The sequence below is a fragment of the Bidens hawaiensis genome, unplaced genomic scaffold, assembly GCF_021521415.1.
Source record: "Bidens hawaiensis isolate Kalapana, Puna unplaced genomic scaffold, B.hawaiensis_p1.1 tig00022166_1, whole genome shotgun sequence".
Taxonomy (NCBI): Eukaryota; Viridiplantae; Streptophyta; class Magnoliopsida; order Asterales; family Asteraceae; genus Bidens; species Bidens hawaiensis.
Genome location: NW_027493438.1, coordinates 311,383 through 337,861, shown reverse-complemented (window position 1 = coordinate 337,861; position 26,479 = coordinate 311,383). Strand labels below are relative to the sequence as shown.

Sequence of the window (26,479 nt, the reverse complement as noted above, 5' to 3'; positions counted from 1 at the left end):
TACTTTAACCCGGTTTCGAGAAAACTTACATTTTTAAAGGATTGTTGTTATAAATTCTTAAATAGTTACATTTTAAACCTTGAACTTTAATTTTTACTTTTTGCAACAATTATTTTATTTAAAGATCTTCAAGACAACCATTATAAATCCAAGATTTTATTGTCATTTAGGCCTTGCTCGTTAAACTTCATCCATCCGGTTATTCATCTTTTACCGATCAAGTTTTATACTTGAACGTGAGTAACTTCATACCTCGTTTTCTATCTTTTGTTTTGGGGTGACATTTCATACTTATTCAAATCAAATGTTTTATACTTGAGTCTTAAACCACAAACGTTGTTGTATACTTTACTTGAATAATTGCCCGATTTGGTGTTCTATGCTTATATGCCTATGTGTTTATCGCTTTCGGTTGGTGGAATCTATAAATCCTAGACTACTTGGCATCCCCTTGTAGCAAGGTGTCGTTAACGTAATGAAATTAACAATATTCTATTAAATCCTATACTACTTGGCAATCCCTTGTAGCTAGGCGGCGCTAACGTAATTCTATTAGCGATTGTCAATTTATCCAAGTTTATAGCTATTATTTATGGTTTTGTATACTAGTTTTGTGGCTTTTCATACTATATATCTATTGTTCAAACTTATGAATTGCTCACCAACCTTTGTGTTGACAACTTTATTTTATGAAATGTTACAGGTTTGCATCTAGGTTGATTATGGAGTTCGGTGAAGAAAATGACACAAATACCGTTAGGATATTAGCAAAAATGAACAATATTTGATTTGCTATATTTTGCTATATTTTGTTGTATTTGACTTATGAATATTTGGTTAGGTGACATTTTCGATGTTGTGAAATGAAATGAGTTTGTTAAATATTGTTGCTTTAAATAGTGCCATGCGCTTATGGGCAATCGTTACACCTCGGCATGTTCCGCCACCTTTGGTCGGGGTGTGACACCGGATACCGACTCAGAAGTTCTTGCTTTTCGAAACATTCCGGTCAATACGACCATTTGTTCTTTCTGTGAGGAAGGCCCGGAAAACGCAAATCACTTGCTTCTCTTGTGTCAAATGGCAAATCGTGTTTGGCAATATATTGGCTCTTGGTGCAAGATCCCTCCCATTTTCGCTTCCGTGGTTCGTGATCTTCTTATAATGCATAAAACAGCTCCTCTTTGCAACAAAAAGAAAAAGGTTCTACAAGGTATTATTATGACTACATGTTGGTGCATTTGGAAAGAAAGGAACCAAACTATCTTTAAAAATAAGGAGAGCTCGGTTGATAAAGTGATTAATGACGTTAAATCGTTGGCGTATCTTTTGGATAAAGAACAGATCACCGTTTAAAAGTTTATCTTGGAGAGATTGGTGTGTAATTTTTTTTCTAAGTGTTTTCTTTTGTTGTATTGTTTTCTTGGCCTTAGTTTCTTGCTAGTTTGGCTTGTTTAATGAAAGTTACCGTTCGAAAAAAAAGCGAAATTAACCGAACTGAACTCTTCGGTTTTTAACATTTTCAAGCCTTTTTTCCCTCTATTTCATGTATTATATGTATTAATAGTTTAATACTATCATTTTCATGCATTTATATCTTCATTTTAGGTACTAACATTCTTAGATTTGGTTTTTTTATATTTAAATTGATAACAATCACAAAAGTTACTAACACTAGGCTAACTTAACTTTTATTTTATCTCCTCTACATAGGCCACAAAACTACTCTAAAAGCTACTCATTGGCGATGCTCTTAATAAAAGAACTCCAGTTTCAAACCCAAACCAAACCGAAAAACCAGATCGCACATAACTCAAGTCCCAGATCGATAATCAAACACAAACTAAACGAATAACTCTCGATTACATTAATCAGAAAATATTACTCAAAAACTGATTACAAATCTCAAACCCTAACTCGGTTGCAGCTAGATAAACCCTAACTCAGTTTGATTATTGATGAACTCTAACTCAGTTACATCTCGTGTGTGTCTCTAGATGAACTCTAACTCGGTTACACCTCACACCACACTCTATAATGTCAAACCATATCTTGATTTATATAGACTAACATAACTTGCTAGACAAAATATTATCAATTATAATTACAATACAATTAGAAAACATAACCACTATGACCTACTTGTCAATATTGGTCTCTCAAGTTCACCGACTTGTGACTTTGAGTCTGAAATTACTTCCAACAATAACTATTCCATTTCAGTTCGCTTTGCTGGTTTTAACCGAGTAACTATTTGGGTCAAGTTCTCCTTACTTCAACGCCTATATAAAAGATTTCAAACTAGAGGGACCAAATAATACTTTACCGAAAAGAACAAAACCGGGAAAAAACCGGACTAATTCAGAAACGGGTAACCGTATTTTGATATCATATTCTATCCACTGAACTGACTATCATCTTCAACAATGGAGCTCTGCAGTTCAGCTTCTTTAACTTCATTCTATTTAAAATCTTTCGTTGTTTCTCTTCCAAGTACTTCAATCTGCTCGCCTTATTCATTTAAACCCACCAAACAATTCACTTCTCTCACAGTTTCTCATACATGTCACCAGCTATCTCATTATTCCCAAAGAAAGCTATCAGTCTCCGCCAGGGCTTCGGCGTCAAACGAAGTCGTCAAAGACCCGCTATCGGCCGATCTTATTGTTAAAGAAACCCAAGAACCGAATTGCAGGGTTAGCTCATTTACTTTCATATGTTTTTAGTATCTGTTTATATGCATTTCAACTGTTTGTTAAAACTCCTCAATGAAATTATTATTACAAGTGATGTAAAACTTGGTCAACTTGGATGTTGCTTGTTACCTGGCACCATTCCGAGCCTAGTGGCGAAACTTGGACGAGAACGTGTGTTTGTGTGTGAGAAGGGGGGGGGGGTGTTTAAATTTTCAGTCGAAAACGGGTAGAGTTACACTACGTATAGAAATTTTTCGAGCGAAAAACAGATAAATTTACACTACTGCGCAAAAGGGGGGGGCACCCTTGGCCCTTACTAAGCTTTTCCTATGTCCGAGGCGATTTTCTCCAACTCGGTCTTTATCACTCGGACTCAGATCTAGGTGGTCAACTCGGAGCTAGTCAGACAAAAATATTAAAGAATAAATATCAATTTTTGAAATACTTTAGTATTTGAAAATGCATCATTTTGATTTATATTAATTTTCGTGTTTTTTTTTGTAATAAATATTAGTTTATCTTATAATATTTGACACATACACTTTCCGAGAAATTAATATTTGTAAAATTTACAATGTCCGAATACTCTCGAGTAGACGAGTAGTCCCCGCCTAGGCTGAGTATTCGCAACTCCATAGTCATCCGACTTGGCAGCGCTTAGTGAGTTCTTAACCATATGACACTGTTTTTTTTAAAACAAGCACTGCAAATAGACGCATGGTGGTGTTGAATAAGAAACTTTGTATTTGAAATTAACTACTATTGACATCAAATTTCAAAATGTAGATGTTCTTTTCAAAAAAAGGAGTATTGTATATGTGTGCTTTCTGCATTTTAACCTTTGAAGTCTGCAGATGCGGTTGAGCGTTGAAGTTCCAGAAGTTGTATGCGAAGATTGTTACGATAGGGTCATAGATGAGTTTACGAAGTGGGCAATGGTACATTAGCTTTTGTTTTGTCAGTCATTTTTATTTTGAATGCTTAATTGTTTTTAGTATTCTTATAAGTTATAACGAGTTTATTTTTGGGGAAAAACAATTTGCATATCACTCATGTTCATTGTTTTTTTGCCCATCTGTTTAGGTTCCAGGATATCCTTCTGGAAGGCAAGTTCCAGAGGATATTCTTGTAAATTATATTGGGACGGAGGGTGTCAGAAAGGCGACTGTTGAAGCTATTCTAAAAAAAACTCTGCCACATGCCATGTCATCAGTATGTAATGGTTTCTTGTTTCAGTATTCAAATTCAAGTTGACATATATATAATGAGCCATAATTTTAAGCATCTTGTTAAACAGGTAGAAGGGCGGGCTTTAAACGATTCGATCCGCATCACAACTTCATTCTCTGAAATGGAAAAAACTTATGCTTCTTTGAACATTTTAAGGTATGCCAAAGATTTAATCTTTCTAGTTAAATATGGGCATCTCGTTTAAAAGTATCTTTCATGTTTTGAATATTGATGCCAATATTGTTGTGTGTATAGATACGATGTTGTTGTGGAAGTAGCACCTGAAGTGAAATGGGTTCCGGAGGATGGCTACAAGAATTTAAAAGTTGTAGTTGAGCTTGACAGTGAAATAGAGGCAAAAACAGCCGCTGAACAAGAATTAAAACGTCTTTACAAAACTCTAAGTACAATGAGAATTGTCAAAAATAGAGGACTACAGGTACTTATGCTTTAGATATATTCAAGACTTTCAAGATTTATTTATAATTTGCTATATAATCTTTCTAAGGTGACAACTTTTTAGGCTGTGTTTTATCTTTTACGAGTCAAATGAATTAAATGGGCTTAACGACAACGTCTTTAGGTTGGTGATGTTGTGGTCCTGGATATATCAGCAACAACAGTGGGACAAGATGGATCAGAAGTGGAGGTTCTGGCTGCAGGGAGTAAAGGTATATTCGCGCGTTGTTCTTAAGTCAACTATATAACTTTTGACTTTTTTAGTCAAATAATGTCATATTCTTTGGACCTGCAGGCTTCAATTTTGATACCGAAGATGGAGATACGGTTGTTCCCGGTTTTCTTGACGCGATAATTGGAATTCAAAGAGGTGAAACAAAATCTTTTCCACTTGCATTTCCAGATTCATGGAAACAAGAAGATCTTCGCGGTCTTCCTTGTCAGTTTACTGTAAGTCTCCTCATAAAGAAATCCTGCTGAAAATGTGAAGTGAAATCTAATGGGAAATGTTTATAATTAAATTTATTGTTAGGTTGAATGTACAGAGCTCTTTTATAGAGAATTACCAGAACTGAACGATGCTATTGCTGATAAGCTTCTTCCAGGATGCACCACTATCGATCAGGTTATACTCAACACCTATACGTTTTTTTTACTAAAGAATCAGTCAAGTTGGGTTATCATGGGTCAATTTGGGTCAACTTAAAATGGGCCAAATTTTTCGTCTCATTTTCTAATATGGGTCGATTGGTTTGCGTTTTTATCACAAAAAGGTCAAATGGATAGAATAAGATTTGGCTAAAAAGGAATGTGTTGAAACTATTTTTGATGCATACAAGCATCTACATTGTTATTATCCAAATATTTGGATTATTATTGTAATAATATTTCTTTGATGTATGGAACCTTTTCAGGTTAAGGAATCATTGTTGGAGAGATATACAGAACTGGAACAAACAGCTAAAGCTCAAGCGACTGATAACGCCATTCTTGACCAGCTTCAAAAGGTGTTAATTTTCCACAATAATTAATGAATAATTCTTTACTTCTTTGATATTAATTATTTGTTGAAACTCTCTATTCCAGATGATTCAAGTTGAAATTCCTAAATCGTTGTTTGAAGATCAAGGCAGCCAACTTTATGGAGGCAAACTACTAGAAATACAGGTATAATATAACTTTTGTCTCTAGTGTGCTTTTTTGGTTACATTCATAGGTAGTTAATAATGGTTGGAAAAATTACATTTGACCCTGAAAAGTCAAATGCGTGATCGTGTGAACCATGTTTCGTAATATTCATTTTATGTACACGCAGTCAAACATGAAACTGAATGAAGAGCAGCTAGAAGCACTTTCAAAGCCAGAAGCAGTAAGAGAGTTCTTGGAAAACCAGAGGGAGAACATAGAATGCCTAATCAGGCAGAGTTTTGCTGTTGGAGATATTTTTAAACGCGAAAATCTGCAGGTTCAACTTTTGATTCAAATCATTTATCACAAAATATATATGGATATGAAATTTATAAATGACCAAAAAAAATTGATTTTCTTACAGATTTCGACGGATGAGCTCGTGAAAGGGGTCGAGAGTTCTGTTGCTGAATTTAAACAACTCAAACAGGAGTATGATGAAGAAAGCATTCAAGCGCAGGTAACTCTAAACATATTACACGGAACACATGGATTTCAAAATCTTAATATCTATTATTATACCATTATTTCTTGATAAATTCATGTATGCTTTCTTTAAATGTTATTAGGTGCAAGAGATATTAGAGGGAGCAAAAGTTCTCGAATGGTTGCGAGAACATGCAGATGTTCAGTATATAATCAACTGACAAGCTTGATAAAAAAACAGTAGCAGTCAAAGACACATTTTTGTTACAGGTGCATGTTTTTAATCGTTTATAGTTTCTGGAAATAAGGTTGAACAAAACTTTGGTAAATGAACAAGAACCTTTGTAGCAGAGAAGAGAAATATATAAACGTTTTCTCTTGCCTCCCCTGTAGATTTAGTCGTCGTAATTTCTGAACAAGTTATGGAACATCTACTTATTATCAAATGTTAAATAAATCACAGTAACTAAGTATAGTTAACTGTTACATGCCAATTGTACGTAGTAGTAGTAGTAGTAGATAGGTGATAAAAGCTGTAAAGGTTTGTTTTGTAAATACTTAAAGCACCAAGTAACTATGAACTTGTTAGTACTGCACTTAAAATGATTATAGGAGATGGATCACAGGTATGAAGGACATGATAACTGTACCTTTAAGATAACGAAGAAAGCGCTTAAAGAGCGTTATAATTGAGGTTCATGAGGGGGTGTATATAAAGAATACTTATAGAACAACATAAACAATATATAGGCGCGTAAATGTTTAGTGAATTGCTAAGTACATAAATTAAGGAGGTTAAATACCCAAAACATTAACTAGTTCTTATTAAAAAAAAAAGAACTTTAGTTTAGCCCATCATACAATTTGATAATTTATTTGTAAGCTTATAAAACAAATTTTAAAAATTTATAAGAACCACACAGACACACATTCTTGTACTTTAATTCTTTTCCGGATTCCTAATTTCTCGTAAAAGGTCACACGTTCGTGTTATTAGAAAGTACATAATCAACTTATTGTATTGAAGTTGCATTTTTCTCTTAGAAGTTGGAAGGCTTAGTGTATACTTAATTTGTGTTTGGACATGTTTATAAGCTTTTACATGTGGTTGCTAAACTAAAATCATGAGCATATCTGCATATGTGTTTTATGCAAAATGCTAAGAGAAAGTAGAGTGTTACTCAAAGTTTTAGGCAATATGTGCAAGTGGTCCTTTATTTTATTTTATTTTTGAACCACAACTTTTATTAACCAGCATAAGGAGTCCATTATGTCCTCTACTCAATCACAAGGAGTCCTAAATAACCATAAAGCATCGGCCTGTGCCATGTAATGATTTAAAGTAAAGCTCTTCAAAGTTCACACACCATTTGTGAATGTATTTTTCTTTCACAGGAGGTTGGTTTAATGACATGACTGAAAGATTTAATATACTTTAAGAGGCAATTTAAAAAAAAAAAAACAAAAGGATATTAGAAGTAAGATTTTCGTTGTTACCAACAATTTACAGCAAATTAAATTCTAATACAACTTTTAATTTCGCATCAAGAGAAAACTAGTCACTATTGTTTTCATTGGCGGATACGAAGCTTACTAAAGTTTTAAACGTGTTGAACTATTTAGAAGTAATTATATTCGAAGAATATACGTTTTTCTTTGAACAACCTTTTTTTTTATCCCTCTTCATTCAACAATTTCAAAAGAAAACAGTCTTATGAAGTAGGCCAAAGACCCTTGGTTATTCAAATCAAATATAATATTGGAACCAGTTATTTCTGTTTTTGAGGATATTATCGAAAGTATAAAAGTAAAAATTCCAATATATCTTTCACAGACTTGGGAGATTGGGAGATATGAGAGATGACCATGACTTGCCATGGTTCGAGTCCTGATCTCACCCGGTTTTACCGGCTCCTCGCTGTCGTGCCATTTGGCGGGCGTGGGGGTCGGGTTTTATCTGGTGAATCCCTCAATAGGTGGACCGCTAGGGGCTTCGTCCGTCCGGACTAGTGGCCAGCTTGGGCTACCTTTAGCCAATGGGGGCCGCGTACGAAGTACCCAACGTTACTTAGTTGGTCGTTCAAAAAAAAAAAAATTGGAACATTTATATTTCTTTAGCATATAGTCAATGTCATAATCATAATTGAAAGTTATATCATCATTGAATTTTCAGCTGAAACATTTATTTGATATTTTTGAAATTTAAAATGATAAATTAAATTAAAGCCGAGAAACAAGGTCTGATTTCTCCTTTACACTTTCGGGTCCACAAATTGGTCAATACCTCATAGTGTCATTCGTAGTAAATAACCCCAAAAACCACGGCACCCGATATAACAAAGTATTTTTGCCAACTTTAACTTTTTAGTAATATTTGACCGGACTTTATATACTAATAATATATAGTAAAAAATATATATTAATATTTCAAAAAATAAAAAATAATGTTTCTGATAATTATTTGGCTAATAATATGGTTATTGAAATAGTTCAAAATAAGTTAAACTTTTCTTTGCGTATCAAATTAAAGCCTAATTTAGCTTTAGGGTGAATATTCTAGCTAGTATTTATTATATGTATAAGATTAATTTAAGAGGTCTAGTCACTGGTGGTTATTGTTTAACCCTCTTTGAGTCTTTGTAAAGATTTCAAATTTGAATGTACTTTTCATTGATTTAAGGGAAAATCACCCGATATGTCCATTTTTGTTGGGAAAGTTAAGAAAATATTATTAACCAAAGAAAGTTTCCAATATGTCTTTGATAATAAGTTAGGTCTCATATCTATTCTTTGTCAACCTATCTTTTTTTCAACCAATAAATAACGGTCACGTGTTTATTTATATGCTAGGTTTCATATTGATATGTTAGAAAACACGAGGAAGCGATTCTATTGCAATGATCTTGTCCTTGTCAAAACATAGCGTCAGCCATCATATCCTCGTCGAAACCTAACTTATTATATTTTATCAGTATACATGCGGCCTCACTTTTTTAACCTACCCGTATGTATTCTAATTTACATATACCAAATACTTCTTTTTTTTAAAAAAAAAAAGTCAGATACATCCGCCTCCACTTATTCTCACCTACCTACTTTTTTGTATTTCAATTAAATACCATTTAATAAAAAATTAAAACAGAGTCTGACCAAATAAGTATATAGAAACAAATATTTGATGGATAACAAGAGTAACAAATATATTTTATAAAAAAATACCGAGAATAAAACAAGTTAAGTTACAACCAAAATATATATGTCACTATTTGTTTTTCATGAAATATATTTTTTGGTCTTAAATTAACGTGTTTCTTCTTACTATTTGTTTTCTATCAAATATATTTGTTACCCTTGTTATTATCTATCAAATTATATCTTTTTATTTTAATTATGCGTCGGTTATTTTTTTTATATAAAAATGTTATAATGAATACATAAAAGTAGGTATGTGAGAATAAGTGAGGGTATGATTAGGTTGGCTCGTGAATTGGGGATGAATCTCGAGGGCATGTAAAATCTTATTTGCAAGACTATAGAAGAAGAAGAAGAAGAAGAAGAAGAAGAAGAAGAAGAAGAGTTTAAAGCCCTATGTTGATCTTGTGAAAATTTTGATTTTTTAATAGTTTGTTTGGTGTTTCTTTCTGCATTTTGGCTTTGTTGGTTGTTTGTCTTGGGGTTTTTGCTAGTTTCTCGATAGTCATTTTTTATAAAATTTATCGTTCAAAAAAATAAGTGGGGGGATAGATCCGACTTTTTTTTAAATAAAAAAGTATTTTGTATTTGTAAATTAGAATACATACTGGGTAGGTATAAAAAAGTGAGGCCGCAAGTATACTAATAAAATATAATAAGTTAGGTTCCGACGAGGACGTGATGGTTGACGCTAGGTTCCGACGAGAACAAGATGATTGCAATAAAGTAGGCTTCTCATTTTTTTAACATATAAATACGGAAGCTAGCGTATACATAAACATGTAGTTATTATTTATTTATTTATTGGTTGTAAAAAAGGTTGGTTGACGTAGAATAAATATGAAACCCATATTGAAGATTTTCTTTGATTCATTTCTTTGACTTTCCTAATAAAAGTTGGACATATTGAGGATTTTCTCTTGATTTAATGTCTTTGACCTTAAGGACTACATGCTTAGTTTTTTTTTTTTTTTTTTGAAAATTGACTTTCATTAAAAACAAACACAACCAACGACTATCACCAAGACGGAGAAAGACGCTGAAATCCAAAAACCAAAAACAACAATCACGTTACATCAAATAAACACCTTCTTTTCCAATCCACTACCCCTATCTTAGATCTATTTTTGTACCAAAGAAAACCCAAAGATTTTATATCCGCAACCATTTCTACCACCTTAGTGTTCTTGCCCGAAAAAATCTTTTCATTCCTAGCCCGCCAAATCCTCCAACAAGTAATGATGACAATTCCATGAATAATCAATCTCTTGTTCCCCGTCGCACCACAAACCTTATGCACTTCCACCAAATCATTGACATGAAAAACAAAAGATCTATGGATGTTGCACCATGAACCAATCGCATTCCAAACGGCCATAGAAATGAAACACCCGGTTAACAAGTGCTCGAGCGATTCCTCATTACTTTCACATAAAGCGCAACTATGATCATCACAATGCAAATGACGTCTAGCTAAAGCCTGCTTGGTTGGAAGACTATCCAGAACGGCCCTCCACATAAAAATATTACATTTTTTCGGGACCCAATCGCTCCATTGGAAACCGAAACTCCCAGCATCCACAACGGACCGCACCATCCATCTTTTAATCGCCGAAACCTCGAACTCTTTGCAGCTACCAACCGCCCAAGACCATGAATCTTCACGGTCAACCATCACCACCCCTTGAAGGAGATCTTCCAACTCTTGCTTCTCGATCACCTCCTGTTGGGAGTAAGGAGCTCTAAGCCAATCCCACACAATGCGACGAGAAGATCCAGTGACCACCAACCGATCTGCTAACAAGACATTTTTATGTTTTTCTACCGCATATAAGGACGGATACTTGTCCATAATCGGCGCCGAACCCAACCACAAATCCATCCAAAACCGAACTTGGCGACCATTCCCAACTGTGGCCCGGATCACTCTATTAAAACCCACACCATCAACCTTAAATTTGTTCCAAAACATAACACAATTCTTCCAAACCCCGAGAACCCCATTATTAACCGGAGCCAGCCCCCAACAGCGCGAGGACCCGTGAATAGACAACACTACTCTGCTCCACATCGCGTGATGATCATTTAGAAATCTCCCAAGCCATTTAGTAATCAGCGCTTGATTATTAACCTCTAAACGAGCGATACCTAAACCCCCTTCTTTTATAGGTTTGGTGACTACCTCCCAAGCCACCCATGACAATCTTCCTCACATCATCCGAACCACCCCATAAGAACCTTCTCATCAAAGCTTCTAAATCATTGGTAACCTTCTTGGGTGCCTTAAAAAACGAAAAATAATAAGTGGGAAGACTATCCAACACCGATTTAATAAGGGTTAACCGACCGGCAATAGATAACGAATTAACTTTCCATTTAGATAGCCTCTTCTTGAACTTGGACACAACCGGTTCCCAATTAATCACCCTATTCATGTTAGCGCCAACCATAATCCCTAGATAAGAGAACGGGATTCTACCCGACTTACAACCCATGAAACCAGCTTGGATATCGATCTCACCATCTTCTACACCTACTCCAAATAACACTGATTTATGGAGATTAATCTTTAGCCCCGAACACAAGTAAAATATGCGAAGAATACGTTTCAAGTTATCAAAATTAAAAGAAGACCACTCTCCCATAATCATAGCATCATCCGCATAAAAAAGATGGGATAAAGTAGGACCTTCATTAGGAAGAGTAATACCATGAAACGCACCTATATCACAGGCTTGTTTCAACATACCTGAAAAAGCCTCCATCAGAATAATAAAAAGAAAATGCGATAGCGGGTCACCTTGACGAATGCCTTTATGACACCCAAATTCGAATGTAGGAGATCCATTAACAAGAACAGATGATCTGGTCGCCAACAAGATACCACTAATCCAATCGCACCAGACCGAAGGAAAACCCATCTGAGAAAGAACCGACAACAAGAACTCCCAATTCACATTATCAAAGGCTTTATCGAAGTCAATCTTGAACATAAAAATTCTTCTCTCCCTCTTCTTAGCCCAAGCAATAACCTCATTAGCCACCAAAGGGCCATCAAGAATATATCTCCCGGATAAGAAAGCCGACTGATGCTCTGAGACAATCTTATTCATAACCGTTTTGAGTCGATTCACTAACACCTTCGACACAGTCTTTAAAATACAACCAATGAGACTTATCGGTCTAAAATCCCCCAAAGAAGACGGATTGTTTACCTTAGGAATTAAGGTGATAAAAGACGAACCAACCCCCGAGCAAAAACTTTTAACCCTATGAAAATGATCAAGAATATCCGCAAAATCCTTCTCGAACAACTCCCAAAAAAACCGAATGAACCTAAAATTAAAACCATCCGGCCCAGGAGCTTTGTCACCACCGCCTTCAAAAACCGCCTTCTTGATCTCATGCACGGAAAAATCACTGATCAAAAAATCCGCCTCCACCGAAGACAAGACCGAAAACCCATATCCAATCAACCGAGGCCGATGTGTAATAGATTCTTTAAACTTACCAGCAAAGAAACGCAAAACTTCCTTTTTAATGAGAACCGAGTTTGTTTCCCACGCCCCATTCACTTCCAAACCAGGAAAATAATTTGAAGCTTTACGTTTATTAATAAAACCGAGAAAAAATCGAGAATTTTCGTCTCCATGAATCGTCCAATTACACCGAACCTTTTGCTTCAAATCCCGGTAATAATGATTATCCATGAATCGTCTACATGCTTAGTTAAAGCTGGATATTATATGATTATGTTGGTTAACGGAGTATGTAAAGTAAAAAATTATTTTTAACGTAAATTATATTTATATGATTCTATTGGTTAGTAGAGTATGTGTTCGAAACAAGAACACAATAAATTTTATTGAAAAACCTTACTAATCTATTTATACTAAATTGACTATTAAGCCAAACCAGTTTAAATGAACTTATATTAAGAAACCAAATAAAGTTAAAGTAACCATATCATTAAACTCAAATCCTAATACCCAAAATTTCACCCAATTAACTTAAACCCCACGTTTCGACTTTTCACATGTAAAACCAAGATTATTTATTATTATTTTTGTGTAAAAACTCATTCGCAGCTCCTTTATTAATAAAAACCACACTGAATCATAAAGCCCTACCAATTTATTTATACTAATTTAACTCATAAACCAAAACAAATAAAACTAATAAAGTAACCAAATCAAACTCAATTGCTAAGACCCCAAGTCGCCCACCTAACTTAATGCTCAAGTATGAACTTTTCACTCACATATAAAATCAAGATTATATCTAACACTATGGAATCCTATAAATTTTATAATGAGAGGTTATCATGATTATCAAGGAAAACTTAACACAATACTATACAACATAATATAATCATACAGCATAACTAGAAAATTAATACAAAATACATCTTAATCTATGTATTTCATCTGCTAGGCTTCACTTTTAAGTAAAAATTAATTAATAGATGGGTTTATAAAAACTATTCATCTTATAAAGCTTATGCCTAAAAATCAATAATTTTTTTATTGTCTTTCCGTTCGGTCGAGGAGAAGAGCAATAGAATATAGATTGCTTTAACACAACATAATTTTTAAACAATATATTAATATATAAATAAAATAAATCCTATTAACACATTCTCTATATGTTCTTTTACTTTCATTATGTACATTATTTGATTTATTACTCTTTTAATACTTTTTTTAATGGCAAAAGTTTTCATGTTTATTTTTAATACTTATATATTTTTTTTCCGAACGATCAACGAATCCTACAAATGCCTAACTGATTAAACTCATTACATCAGGATACACTCACTTTTCGATATGAGGAAAACCCTTAAGGTCGTCGCTTATAAACACTCGTCTGAAGACACGAAAATGCGGTGAGATAAAACATGTTCAGTTCAATGATACAACTAGTAAACGCTACATACTCGCTTAGTATTTCATTATCATATAGTACCACTGAAACTAAATGATGAGATCATGAATCAAACTTAAATCATATGAAAACCTTACTCTAATAATCATAGAAATTGGAAAGAAGAAAAAAGAGGTAATATTTGAATTAAATTAAACTTTATTTGAAACGGGAAAAAAAAGAAAAACAATTAAGACAAGTATTATTAGTGCATATTCAGTATTCAAAACCACGCTCTTTCTCTCTCTCTCTCTATCTCTCTCTCGACAAAAAGCAGCAAGGAAGATTTGAACAACTTGACCCTAATCTAGCGTACGATCATTGTAAGTATACCTCAATTGCTTCATCATCTCTACAAATGTACCCATTTCTGATACGATCGTGTACGTCTACTTACACTACACTCTGTTTTTCTTGATCCGCTTGAATTTCGTGCTAATTTTGAAACCCATGACGTTTGATGTTCGTAAAAGTACTTATTTTTCTGTAATTTAGGGCTCTTTCATCATACATTCATGTAGTAAATTTAGTAAGCTTGCACGAAAATGTTGGCCCGAACTCAATATGTATAAACTTGTCTACTTTTTTTTTCTCTGTGTGTGTGTGTGTTGGGGGGGGGGGGTGGTGGTTGTTTCAAGTTTTTTGTACTAAAATGGGTAAATTTACGTTAACGAGCAAAAAAAACAGGGGGGGGGGGACCGGGTTACACTAGGTTTCGCCGTAGTGACCGAAGGGTTTATCTTTCAATGTTTTTTATCTTAGTTCTTGTGTCACCATGAATTTTTTGTGAGGTTTAGGTAAAGTGATTTAATAGCTGATTAATGCATTTATTAATTTTATTGATGTTAGGTTTAGTTGTTGAATGTAATTACTGAGTAATTGGATTTTGGAGTCTGTATGCTTTTAATTTTTTAAAGGAGGCTATTTATATTTTATACTTTATGAACAGGATTCCAGATGTCACTGCCAGTGGATGATGCTCAAAATCCTATTATTGAAGAACCAACTTGTGGTTCTTTACTACTTCAGTTGCAGGTGAAATCTTTTTCTTTCTAGTTTTGTTTCTAGGCGAAAAATACATGAGTATTGTTGAATTGGTTCTGCTATTCACTTAAACTGGATCTATAACCGGTATTTTGGTTTCTTGGATTTTCATAACAGATCGCTTTCGATTATAAAAGGTTTGGTTAACCGCAATATGGATTCAAGCAAATTTTAGTTAATAAATTCAATAATATGTTGGCCAAGTAAAGTATTAGCAACTATTTTAATTTATAAAGGAGAATTAACACAACTAATTTTATATTTATAAAAAAGTATAATAAAACTTTTGTTGGAGATATGTTGTCTTCAGCCCAGCCCATAATGGGATAGCTGAGAATTAGAGAAAAAGGCAGAAACGGGCCTAGCCAGCTCTAATTGCCAAAGCCCAGTTTGTTAAGTTTCTTGTTTAGCAAGATTAGCAAAGGGTTAAACCCTAATTAGCTATCCTATAAATAGATCTCTTGTATCTGTAAATCATTATCACTAAATAATAAACCCTAGTTGCCCCCGTGGACGTAGGTTACACGTTGTAACCGAACCACGTAAATCTCTCGTGTTTCTTTGTCCTTTGATTGCTGTTCGTGTGTGCGTGTGCTTCGATACCTAACAACTGGTATCAGAGCCTGGCTCGGCTCTTGATCATCGAAGAACACCAACCCAGCCGTAATCCACCCAAAACCGATCCTAGCCAACTGCTAGGGTTTTGCTGGAAGACAACCCAGATCTGTTGCAGTGACCATAGTCATCCATGACCCACCTGCTGCTGATCAGTTTGAGAACCGAACTGTTGCTGCTGTTGGTTCTGTTCTGTCCAGAAAACAAAAGTAATGGCTGAAGACGGGAAGATCAGAATTGTGGTATTTGATGGGCAGAATTTTGGATGGTGGAAGATGCAAATCACGGATTTGCTAGTACAAAAGGATTTGGATTCGGCTCTAGGGACTCCTCCTACACCGATTACACCAGCTTGGACAGCACTTGACAAGAAGGCTATGTCAACAATCCGGCGTACTCTATCTATGAATGTTGCATACAACATCCTAGAACAAACCACATCGCGTGGGATTATGGAAGCGTTGTCAAACATGTATGAGAATCCATCTGCTGCCAATAAAGTGTTCCTAATACGGGAGTTAGTTAACACACGCATGAAAAAGGGAAGTTCAGTTACTGCTCATATTAACCTGTTTAATTCTCACTTGTCTCGTTTGTCTTCCGTTAATTTCAAGTTAGATGATGAACTACAAGCATGCCTACTTTTATCCTCATTACTTGACAGTTGGTCAGGAACAATCACTGCAGTTACCGGGTCAGTTGGATCTGAAGCTCTCACGTTCAGTAAGGTTCGTGATTTGATACTAAGTGAGGATTCGAGAAGAAGAAGCACTGGAGAGACAAGTTCGTTACTCAGTACAAAGGGTAGAGGAAGAAACAGTAGTAGGGGAGGAAACAGAGTAAGATCAAAGTCTAAACGAAGAAGTAAGTCGAGATCAGCAAAACCAAGGAAAGACATAGTTTGCTGGAATTGTGAAGAAAACGGGCACTTCAGAAGTCAATGCACCAACCCACCTAAAGAAAAGAAAGAGGTGAACGCTGCCACATCAGCATCAGATGATTCAGATGATGCGCTTATATGTTGTGTCGAGAATCCTGTTGAAGACTGGATTATGGATTCAGGAGCATCTTTTCATGCTATTTCTAGCACGAAGATGATGAAGAAACTACGAACAGGTAACTTTGGTAAAGTTCGTTTGGCTAATAATCAGTGTCTTGATATAACAGGAATGGGAGACATAGATTTAAAGACTCCATTGGGAACCACTTGGACCTTGAAAGATGTTCGGGTCATTCCAGGTTTAAGGAAGATGTTGATATCCATTGGTAAGCTTGATGATGAGGGATATGATGTCACCTTTGGTAGAGGACAATGGAAAGTAGTGAAAGGTAGTATGGTGATTGCTAGAGGTAAGAAAAGAGGTACTTTATATATGGTTGAAGTACCAGATGAAGGGGTTAATGTAGTGACTAGTGGGCTGAGTCAATCAAAGTTATGGCATCAACGACTCGGTCACATGAGTGAAAAGGGGTTGAAAATGCTTGTCGCCAGGGGAAAGATTCTAGAAGTTGAAGAGGGTTGATTCTGAGTTTTGTGAACCGTGCGTCTTTGGCAAGAAAAAGAAGGTAAATTTTGCAAAGACAGGTAGAGCGCCAAAAGCTCATAAATTAGAGCTAGTTCACTCAGATGCATATGGACCGACATCGGTCGCTTCAATTGGAGGATCTCGTTACTATGTTACCTTCATCGATGATTCAACACGCAAGGTATGGGTTTACTTTCTTAAACATAAATCTGAAGTTTTTGGTATTTTTAAGAAATGGAAATCTGCTGTTGAACTTGAAACTGATTTGAAGGTTAAGTGCTTAAAGTCCGACAATGGAGGAGAATACATCAGCAAAGAATTTATTGATTATTGTGCTGACAGCTTTCTTACATGGAGATCTTGATGAAGACATCTACATGAAACAACCAGAGGGTTTTCAAGTAAAAGGTAAAGAAAATTGGGTTTGTAAACTGAAGAAGAGCTTGTATGGTCTGAAACAAGCACCGGAGACAGTGGTACTTGAAGTTTGATGACTTCATGGAGAGAATAGGTTTCAAGAGTTGTGAAACTGACCACTGTTGCTATCTAAAGAATTTCAAAAATTCCTACACCATTCTACTTCTGTATGTAGATGATATGCTCATAGCAGGGGCTGACATGAATGAGATTAGCAAGTTGAAGAAACAAATGTCTAAAGAATTCGAGATGAAGGATTTAGGTGCAGCCAAGCAGATACTCGGGATGAGTATTACCCGAAACAGAAGAGTTGGTTCACTAACACTATCTCAAGAGAAGTACATAAGGAAAGTGTTAGAGAAATTCAAGATGAATGATGAGAAGACTAAGACTAGAAATACTCCATTAGGAAGTCACTTGAAGCTTACCAAACAACAATCACCAAAGTCTGAAGAAGATAAATCAGAGATGGCTAAGGTTCCTTATGCATAAGCGGTTGGGAGTCTCATGTATGCTATGGTGTGCACTCGACCAGATATAGCTCATGCTGTTGGGGTAGTCAGTCGATTTATGTCAAATCCTGGTAAAGAACATTGGGAAGCTGTCAAGTGGATACTCAGATACTTAAAGGGTACGCAAAAGATGGGGTTGTGTTTTAAGGGTAAAGATACTATGCTCAGAGGTTATACTGATGCAGATTTGGGAGGTTGCAGAGAGACATACAAAAGCACTACAGGGTATGTTTTTACAGTGGGAGGCACAACAGTGAGCTGAACTTCAAGACTTCAGAAAAGTGTGGCTCTATCAACAACAGAGGCCGAGTATATGGCTGTTGCAGAAGCGAGCAAAGAACTAGTTTGGTTGAAGACTTTTCTTGAAGAATTAGGAAAACATCAGCCTGATTACTCGCTGTATTGTGACAACGAGAGTGCAGTGAAGCTTGCTAAGAATCCTGTCTATCATAGCAAGACGAAGCACATTGGGAGAAAGTATCACTTTGTGAGGGAATTGATTAGAGATGGAACAATCAGTTTGAAGAATATCCCAGGTGCTAACAATCCAGCAGATATGTTAACCAAGTCTGTGGTGCTGGATAAGCTGAAGCTTTGCAAAGCTTCAGCTGGTCTCCAGGAATAGTTGAGGAGAATGGGGCAACTAGGAAAAACTGAAGATACGGGGAATTCTTCATTTTACAGAAGTACGGAAGAGATGGTGCAGTTCGAGGTCCGAAGATACCAAGTGGGAGATTGTTGGAGATATGTTGTCTTCAGCCCAACCCATAATGGGATAGCTGAGAATTAGAGAAAAAGGCACAAACGGGCCGGGCCTGGCCAGCTCTAATTGCCAAAGCCCAGTTTGTTAGGTTTCTTGTTTAGCAAGATTAGCAAAGGGTTAAACCCTAATTAGCTATCCTATAAATAGATCTCTTGTATCTGTAAATCATTATCACTAAATAATAAACCCTAGTTGCCCCCGTGGACGTAGGTTACACGCTGTAACCGAACCACGTAAATCTCTCGTGTTTCTTTGTCCTTTGATTTATGTTCGTGTGTGTGTGTGTGCTTCGATACCTAACAACTTTATCATCGTATAACCAATTATTTATTTAAAAAAATAAAAATATAAAGGTTGTTTTGGTTTCGATTTATACACATATAACCATAACCGAACCAATAAATTCCGTTATAAAAAATATATTGACCAATCCATTGATTTTTCAATCAGTTTGGTTATTCTAGTTCAGTTCTTATTACTATTTCGATTATTTGATTTTTCCACTCACCCCCATTGACATCATACACCACATTCTTTCATTTATACTTGTTTAAAGTGTTAATTATGTGTTAATGCAGAAAATTTGGGATGAAGTTGGTGAATGTGATGAAGAAAGAGATAAAGCGCTTCTTCACATAGAACAAGAGTGCCTGAATGTGTATGAGAGGAAAGTTGACCAGGCTGCAAAGTCAAAGGAACATCTTCTTCAAACACTTGAAGATGCTAAACTTGAACTCTCCACTCTTGTTAGATCCCTTGGAGAGAAATCATTCATTAACGTTGTGAGTAACGGGCCACGCACCACCTCCATTTTTAACAATAATATGCCGGACAATTATGAAATGAATTACAGTATTTGTAATATAAGATATTGTTCATCTTATTTTGGTTTCATTGCAGCCTGAGGGGACTTCAGGAACCATCAAAGAACAACTTGCTTCTATTGCACCAGCTTTAGAAAAATTGTGGAAGAAGAAGGAAGAGAGGATAAACGAGTTTTCAGATGTGCAAACACAAATCAAAAAAATATGCGGAGAAATTGCAGGGAGTGATGAGCTGGCAGGAACTGTTACGGTTGATGTGTCTGATCTATCATTGAAAAAGTTAGAAGAATTTCGTAATCATCTTCAAGAACTTCAAAAAGAAAAGGCAAACAATATATTCTAATTTTTCGAATAAAACATTTGTGAAGATTTTTACCTTTGTGCATTTGAATACGGTTGATAATAAACATTGTTTTGCAGAGTCAGCGATTGAACAAGGTTCTTGAATTTGTGAACATTTTACATGATATTTGCGGTGTTCTCGGGGTTGACTTTTATAGTACAGTCAGCGACGTCCATCCTAGCTTGATTGATGCCACTTGTGCACAATCTAAAAGTATTAGCAATGACACACTTGCCAGACTGGCAAAGAGTGTCACAGCATTAGAAGAAGCTAAGAAGCAAAGGCTACACAAGGTATACACTTTAACATCTCTATTTTTATATTAAAGATTCATTTATTTATTTATTTATTTATTTTCCATTTTCAGCTTCAAGATTTAGCAGCTCAGTTAACTGAACTTTGGAATTTGATGGATACATCTGAAGAAGAAAGGAGTTTGTTTAATCATGTTACTTGTAATATCTCAGATTCAGTTGATGAAATAACCACCCCAGGGGCGCTTGCTCTAAATTTGATTAAACAGGTACTTTGTAACTCAAGTTTTATTAGAATATATTGATATAATATATTAATATTGATGTTATATATTATTATATTTATAAGGCTGAGATGGAAGTTGAAAGACTAGATGAGCTGAAAGCAAGCAGAATGAAAGAGATTGCTCTTAAGAAGCAATCGGAGATTGAAGAGATATTTGCACTGGCACACATAGAACATGACACGAAGGCTGCAAGAGAGAAAATTATGGCTTTGATTGACTCTGGAAATGTGGAGCCTGCTGAGCTGTTAGCTGACATAGATGCACAGGTCATCAAAGCAAAAGAAGAAGCTCTCAGTAGAAAAGATATATTGGATAAAGTTGAAAAGTGGATGTCAGCTTGTGAAGAAGAGAGTTGGCTCGAAGATTACAGCAGGGTCCGTTTCTAACTCCCTTATAGTAATTTTTCATATGAATTGTGTGATGGGTCAAAACAAGTCGTTTTTTTCTATGAATTGCGCTTGACTGAACTGCAGCAATTTTGGTCCAAAGTTTAATTTTTGTTCATAAATAATTACTGATTCAAATATGGTCACGTAAATATATTATTTCAGTAATGATCGGATTTTTTGAGGTAATCATTTTATTTACGTTTTTGACCAGTTAAAAAAACATATTAAAGTTCTTGAAACAGTTTAAAGCCACCTTTGTATTTCTGTAAAAGTTATTTTTTTGTGAAATTACATTTTATCATTCTGGATATATTTTGACAGGATAATAATAGGTACAATGGAAGCAGAGGTGCACACTTAAATCTTAAGCGCGCTGAAAAGGCTAGAATTTTGGTCAGCAAAATTCCAGGTAAGCAATAAGCAAATATACTTTACTTTGGTGTTTAAGATAATTTAGTGACCATTTGGAACTTAAATGTTTATGATCTCCTTAGTTAATCCAACTTTCTAAAGTGTAGTTATTTTTGGAGGTTTTATGCATTAAAACACATTTTGGGCAACTGTCAGACACGTCTTTTTTAAACTATTAACTTTAGATTTTACCCGTTTGACTCGGTAAAGTTAAAACATGTCCATACGTTTGTATGCAGGTCTTGTTGACACATTGGTTGCCAAAACCCGAGCATGGGAAGAGGAACATGGAACGACGTTTGCTTATGATGGCGTTTCCCTACTCGCCATGCTGGACGAGTATTCCGTCCTGAGGCATGACAGAGAAGAAGAAAAGAAAAGGATGAGGGTCAGTATTGTAATTTTACCTCTTTTAAAAAAAATATATTTGTAAGTATTTCCCTTTAAATTTAAACTTGTAACTGACAGGATCAGAAGACGTTCAATAAACAATTAAGCACAGAGCAAGAAGCCATGTTTGGTACAAAACCAAGCCCAGCCCGGCCCGTTAGTAGCTCGAAAAAGATGATGGCCCCAAATGAAGCTCCTAATAGACGGTTATCTTTGAACCAAAACGGGGCTCCTAATAAACGGTTATCTTTGAATCAAAATGGAGCTTCTAATAGACGGTTATCTTTGAACCAAAACGGGGCTAGGTCGGTGAAGAGGGACAATACGAGGCCCGTGGCTCCTTTGAACTATGTTGCTATATCAAAAGATGCTACTCCCGTTACGCCTTGAAGTCATGGTTGGTCTTGGTTGTGATGTATTGGTATCTTGTAGTTTAGTTACTACTTACTGAGTTACTTCCTACATAATTTTCATTCTGATAGTTTACATTTTCCCAATTTAGAGACAATCTAAATTCATGTCAGTTGATGACAAATATATATCTTTAAATCTCTACTTACATCATACTCAAGTAGATAAAATAGTTTATTTTAATCATATTCTAACTTATAGAACAGGTACATTTTTTAAATGTGATACAATTTAGCTCACTCTTTTTTTCTATTAAACATATGCAACTATTTTCAATCATACCAACCTTAATTGAAATAAGATATTATAATCTGGAATAAGATAGTGTTTGCTTTAAAAATTTAGGAATGGAAGTAATAGTGATATTGATAATGATAATGCGAGTTTGTTTCGAGCCCGGGGGTTTCACCGGAAGCAGCCTCTCTATTTCTACGGGTTAGAGGTAAGGTTGTCTACATCTAACTCTCCTCAGACCCTACCATAGCTTTGTTATTGGTGGCATTTACTGAGTACAATGATAATGAATGCGAGTTTGTTTGGAAGTCGTTTTAGAAATCCAAGAATGATAAATGATATTAACTTAATAGAAAAAGTAGTTATCGTGAGTTATGACACATAAAATAAGTTATGCCAAGGGGGAGAGAGAGAGAGAAGAAACCTTATTTGACGTGTATTTTAGCATCCGCTCTCTTATTATTATGGAAAACTATAATATAGGCACGTAAGGTGTCTCTCCTCTATTCTAGAGATTGACGGTTCAAATCCTGTAAGATACAAGTTTAGATATTTTATAAGAGTATTGACAAATTTGTTGTTAAAAAAAGGCCAAGTGGACTAAACCTTTTACAAACATAGGCAAAGAAAAACAAGCTTAGGTCCAAAAGGTGACTAAGCATCAACATATAAGCTACAAAAATGCCTAAGCGCATTTTAAGTTGTATGAGACGGTTTGCTTAGACTCTAAAGGTTCCTAAGTATTAGCGTATCCACCACTAAGATGTTTAAGCGTATATAAAGATTGTATGTGGCAGATAAATTGTGAGAGGAAAGATATGAGGAGTTTTTTATAAGTGAACATATTTATAGATAAATGTGTATTTTAGTTGAATCATCTAATTGTAATTTCTCCATTCTCATACCTATAATTTAACTAAAAAATGCATTTACTTCTACAATTTATACATCTTTAAAAAATATTTTACATCTCATTCCTCATAGGAGTCATATCTATATGTTATTCAGTTTAATAATATTTACTTATTTTTAATATATTTTCTCTTTTCTCTAATTAAAATCACTTACTAAAAAATAACAAATAATTAGATAGGAATGAATAGCGGAACCACGAGTTTAAAGGTTTAATGTAGAATATAATTTGTTTTTTTTTTTTGAATGTATTTACTATTTTAGGTTTATGCCTATAATTACGAATGCTCAAAATACCACCCATAACCTCAAGCCACCTTTAAACCAAATATCGTTAACCTTATACACACACCCAAATACAAGTGGTGAATTTTATTACCCTAGAAAAATACATTAAAAACTTTATTACAAGCTAAATCATAACTTAGCTTATACAATGCTAACCTGTAGCCCAAGCTTGTTATTATCAAAATTAACCATCTTATCTTGCACTCCAAATAATTGGTATCTAACTTGTAGCCCAAGCAACTTCCTAGTTCGGTAATCAATCCTATCTTTTATATTAAACAGATTATTTTCACATTTATTTCAATTTATCCTCGAATTGTATATTTACCATTTTTAATTATATCTACACACTTAAATCTCAAATTTTGTACATACTTACCTAACAATATTCTAATTTAATTTTTTTTGTAATTAGTAATTATTAATACCATTAATTAAATATGTACGGACCCATTGCCTAATGATTTAAGAAATTTTAGATGAAAATTTTTTTTGTTAAAAAATAGTTAAATTTTTATAACGAACACGTTTTGTTTATTATGAAAAAAATAACCAAACTAAAAATTTTCATTGTTACAAAAAAAAATAATAACTAAATATGATGATAACAATAAAACATACATCGCATTAATCTATAACATATATAAACGAAAACCCAAAAATCTTATATGTCATGATGTGGTTGCTCTCTTTTTTTTTTAAGTCACCAAATTTGCTTGATTTTAAAATGGTGACTTCTCATTGATTTAGCCCGGTTTGTATCCGTTTACCTTCAAAATATACCTCCCGAATATCTTTACACGGGTAATAACACCTCTCACCTATGTAACCCTAAGCCTCTCTGAATCCACGCTTTACATGAATTCCATAGCCTATGACCGCCGCTTCATCCTCTCTATTATTTCAAGATTGTCTAATGCCCGATATCCCTTTCTTTGATTTGTGATTAGCAATCGTTTTCCATAATCTAAATTCTAAGGTATATGATTATTCAAACACATTGATTTACTTATATTTAGTTTAATTGTACCTAAACACATTCTGATACCAAACCCTAATCATTCCAGTTTGTTCAAGATTTATTTGTTCGACTCCGGCATACATTGGCTACTGTCACCACCGTCATAATCTTCTTTTCGCTATGTTCAACAACTAAGGTAATAGTTTGTCGGTTAATCGTTTGTTGCTTGAATAATCTGGTTGATTATGATTCTTGAACTTATATGTATCCGGCAACAAAAACGTCAAGCTTGAATGTTATATAGTTCAAGATACAGATATGCTACTGTTCGTTATTGCTCCTACCTTATTATTATAATGGCATAATCCACACACTTAAATTCTACATCTAAGAATGCGATCGTGTGTTAGGACTTGGGGAGATCGTAGGTAATCCAAACCCTAACTTATGATTGGGTTTTGTTTTGTAATCTGCGTTGTAGAAGAGCTTTGATTTTGTGCTGCTATTAGCAAGTAAGATTATTTATAGTTTTATACAATATGCATTTTATTAGTATTTACCAGTTCTAAACAGTAATGTGACTTGATTTCTTTAAAAAATTTTGACCGGTCGAAAGCCCGTTGACCATACTTTGCCTCATGGTCAACAGAGTCTGTTCACTGTTAGGGTTGGAGACTCGAACAAAGGGTATTAGGGCAGCCGGCCCTAATTAGGGTTAGCCGGCCCTAATGGGTCCCATCTTATTTGTTTGGGCCTAACTTGGAGTACAAGTTAGGAACCCTAGATTTAGTCTATAAATACCCTAGTTGTAATTGTAATCTTGTGTGCCTTGAGCTTAATGAAATAACCTGGTTGCAGCCCGTGGACGTAGGTCCCCTCGCGGGGACCGAACCACGTTAAATTCTTGTGTCGTTTATATTTTCGTTTATGTGTGTTTATCGTTGTGCATGTGTGTGCTGTTTCGCTTCCGCGCGCCGCTTTGTTCCTAACAAGTGGTATCAGAGCTTAGGCTCGTTGTTTACACACGGTTTTGCACGGGTATCGATCGAGAAAAAAGGTAGAAGAGGCTGGTTTGAGAAGGGCTGCTACAGTGCCGCCGCTACAGTGCCGCGGTGAACAGTATCCGGCATGAACAGTGTTTCCGGCGGTGAACAGTATTGTCAGAGATCTTCGTTTTTCTGGTTAACAGGGCTGTTCGGGGCTGTTTTCAGGGCTGTTTGGGACGGTTTTCCGGGTGATTTTGCAATTAGAATTCCTGTTTTGGACTTCTTGGAGTTGCAGGTTTCACTCGGGCTTTGCAGGTGAAGGTCGGGTCAGGTGTTTCGGGTTATGACATCGCGGGTATAAATGGTTTTGTTTATAGTACCAGGTTAATCTCTTTGAAGCCGCCGATTAGGGTTTGGTTATAAAACTCTTGGATTCGTCGAATAATGGTTAGAGATTTAGTTAGTTTCTGTTGACTGTTTATTATCAACTGTTTGAGAACCGAGTTACGTGAAAATCAATATTTGGGTTTAGATTTGTCTGCGAAGTTTATTGTAGGAGCAAATCGGTCAGTTGACAATGTTCGGTAGTGAACATCCGTCAAGTTCTGGCTCGTACCATTGATGTGTTCACTGTTTCGATTTGTTTCCTGATTGCTATTGTTATAGCTGGAGACGGGATGGGTATGATCGAAGGTTTGACCGGTTTGGATTTCGGTTGGTTGGTTTTGTCAAAGGAACTTGGATGTGGTACTGTGGGATAAAACAGGTGAAAATGGAACTAGCAGGTTGGAATGCTTT

General features: G+C 35.2%; 2 protein-coding genes across 2 annotated transcripts; both read left to right on the top strand.

Moving 5' to 3' along the window:
* Window positions 1-2,327: 2,327 nt before the first annotated feature.
* On the top strand, window positions 2,328-6,436 carry LOC143564810 (trigger factor-like protein TIG, Chloroplastic). The gene is made up of 13 exons (XM_077051981.1): window positions 2,328-2,696; window positions 3,551-3,634; window positions 3,780-3,908; window positions 3,994-4,082; window positions 4,182-4,365; window positions 4,510-4,597; window positions 4,681-4,835; window positions 4,918-5,010; window positions 5,300-5,392; window positions 5,472-5,552; window positions 5,701-5,850; window positions 5,938-6,033; window positions 6,143-6,436. The coding sequence occupies exons 1-13, from the start codon at window positions 2,427-2,429 to the stop codon at window positions 6,218-6,220; spliced, it is 1,590 nt and encodes a 529-aa protein (XP_076908096.1). The 5' UTR covers window positions 2,328-2,426; the 3' UTR covers window positions 6,221-6,436.
* Window positions 6,437-15,060: 8,624 nt separating this feature from the next.
* LOC143564820 (65-kDa microtubule-associated protein 1-like) lies at window positions 15,061-22,409 on the top strand. The gene is made up of 9 exons (XM_077051988.1): window positions 15,061-15,149; window positions 19,570-19,773; window positions 19,892-20,140; window positions 20,236-20,451; window positions 20,526-20,681; window positions 20,762-21,073; window positions 21,410-21,497; window positions 21,739-21,887; window positions 21,968-22,409. The coding sequence occupies exons 1-9, from the start codon at window positions 15,072-15,074 to the stop codon at window positions 22,277-22,279; spliced, it is 1,764 nt and encodes a 587-aa protein (XP_076908103.1). The 5' UTR covers window positions 15,061-15,071; the 3' UTR covers window positions 22,280-22,409.
* The last annotated feature ends 4,070 nt before the right edge of the window (window positions 22,410-26,479 follow it).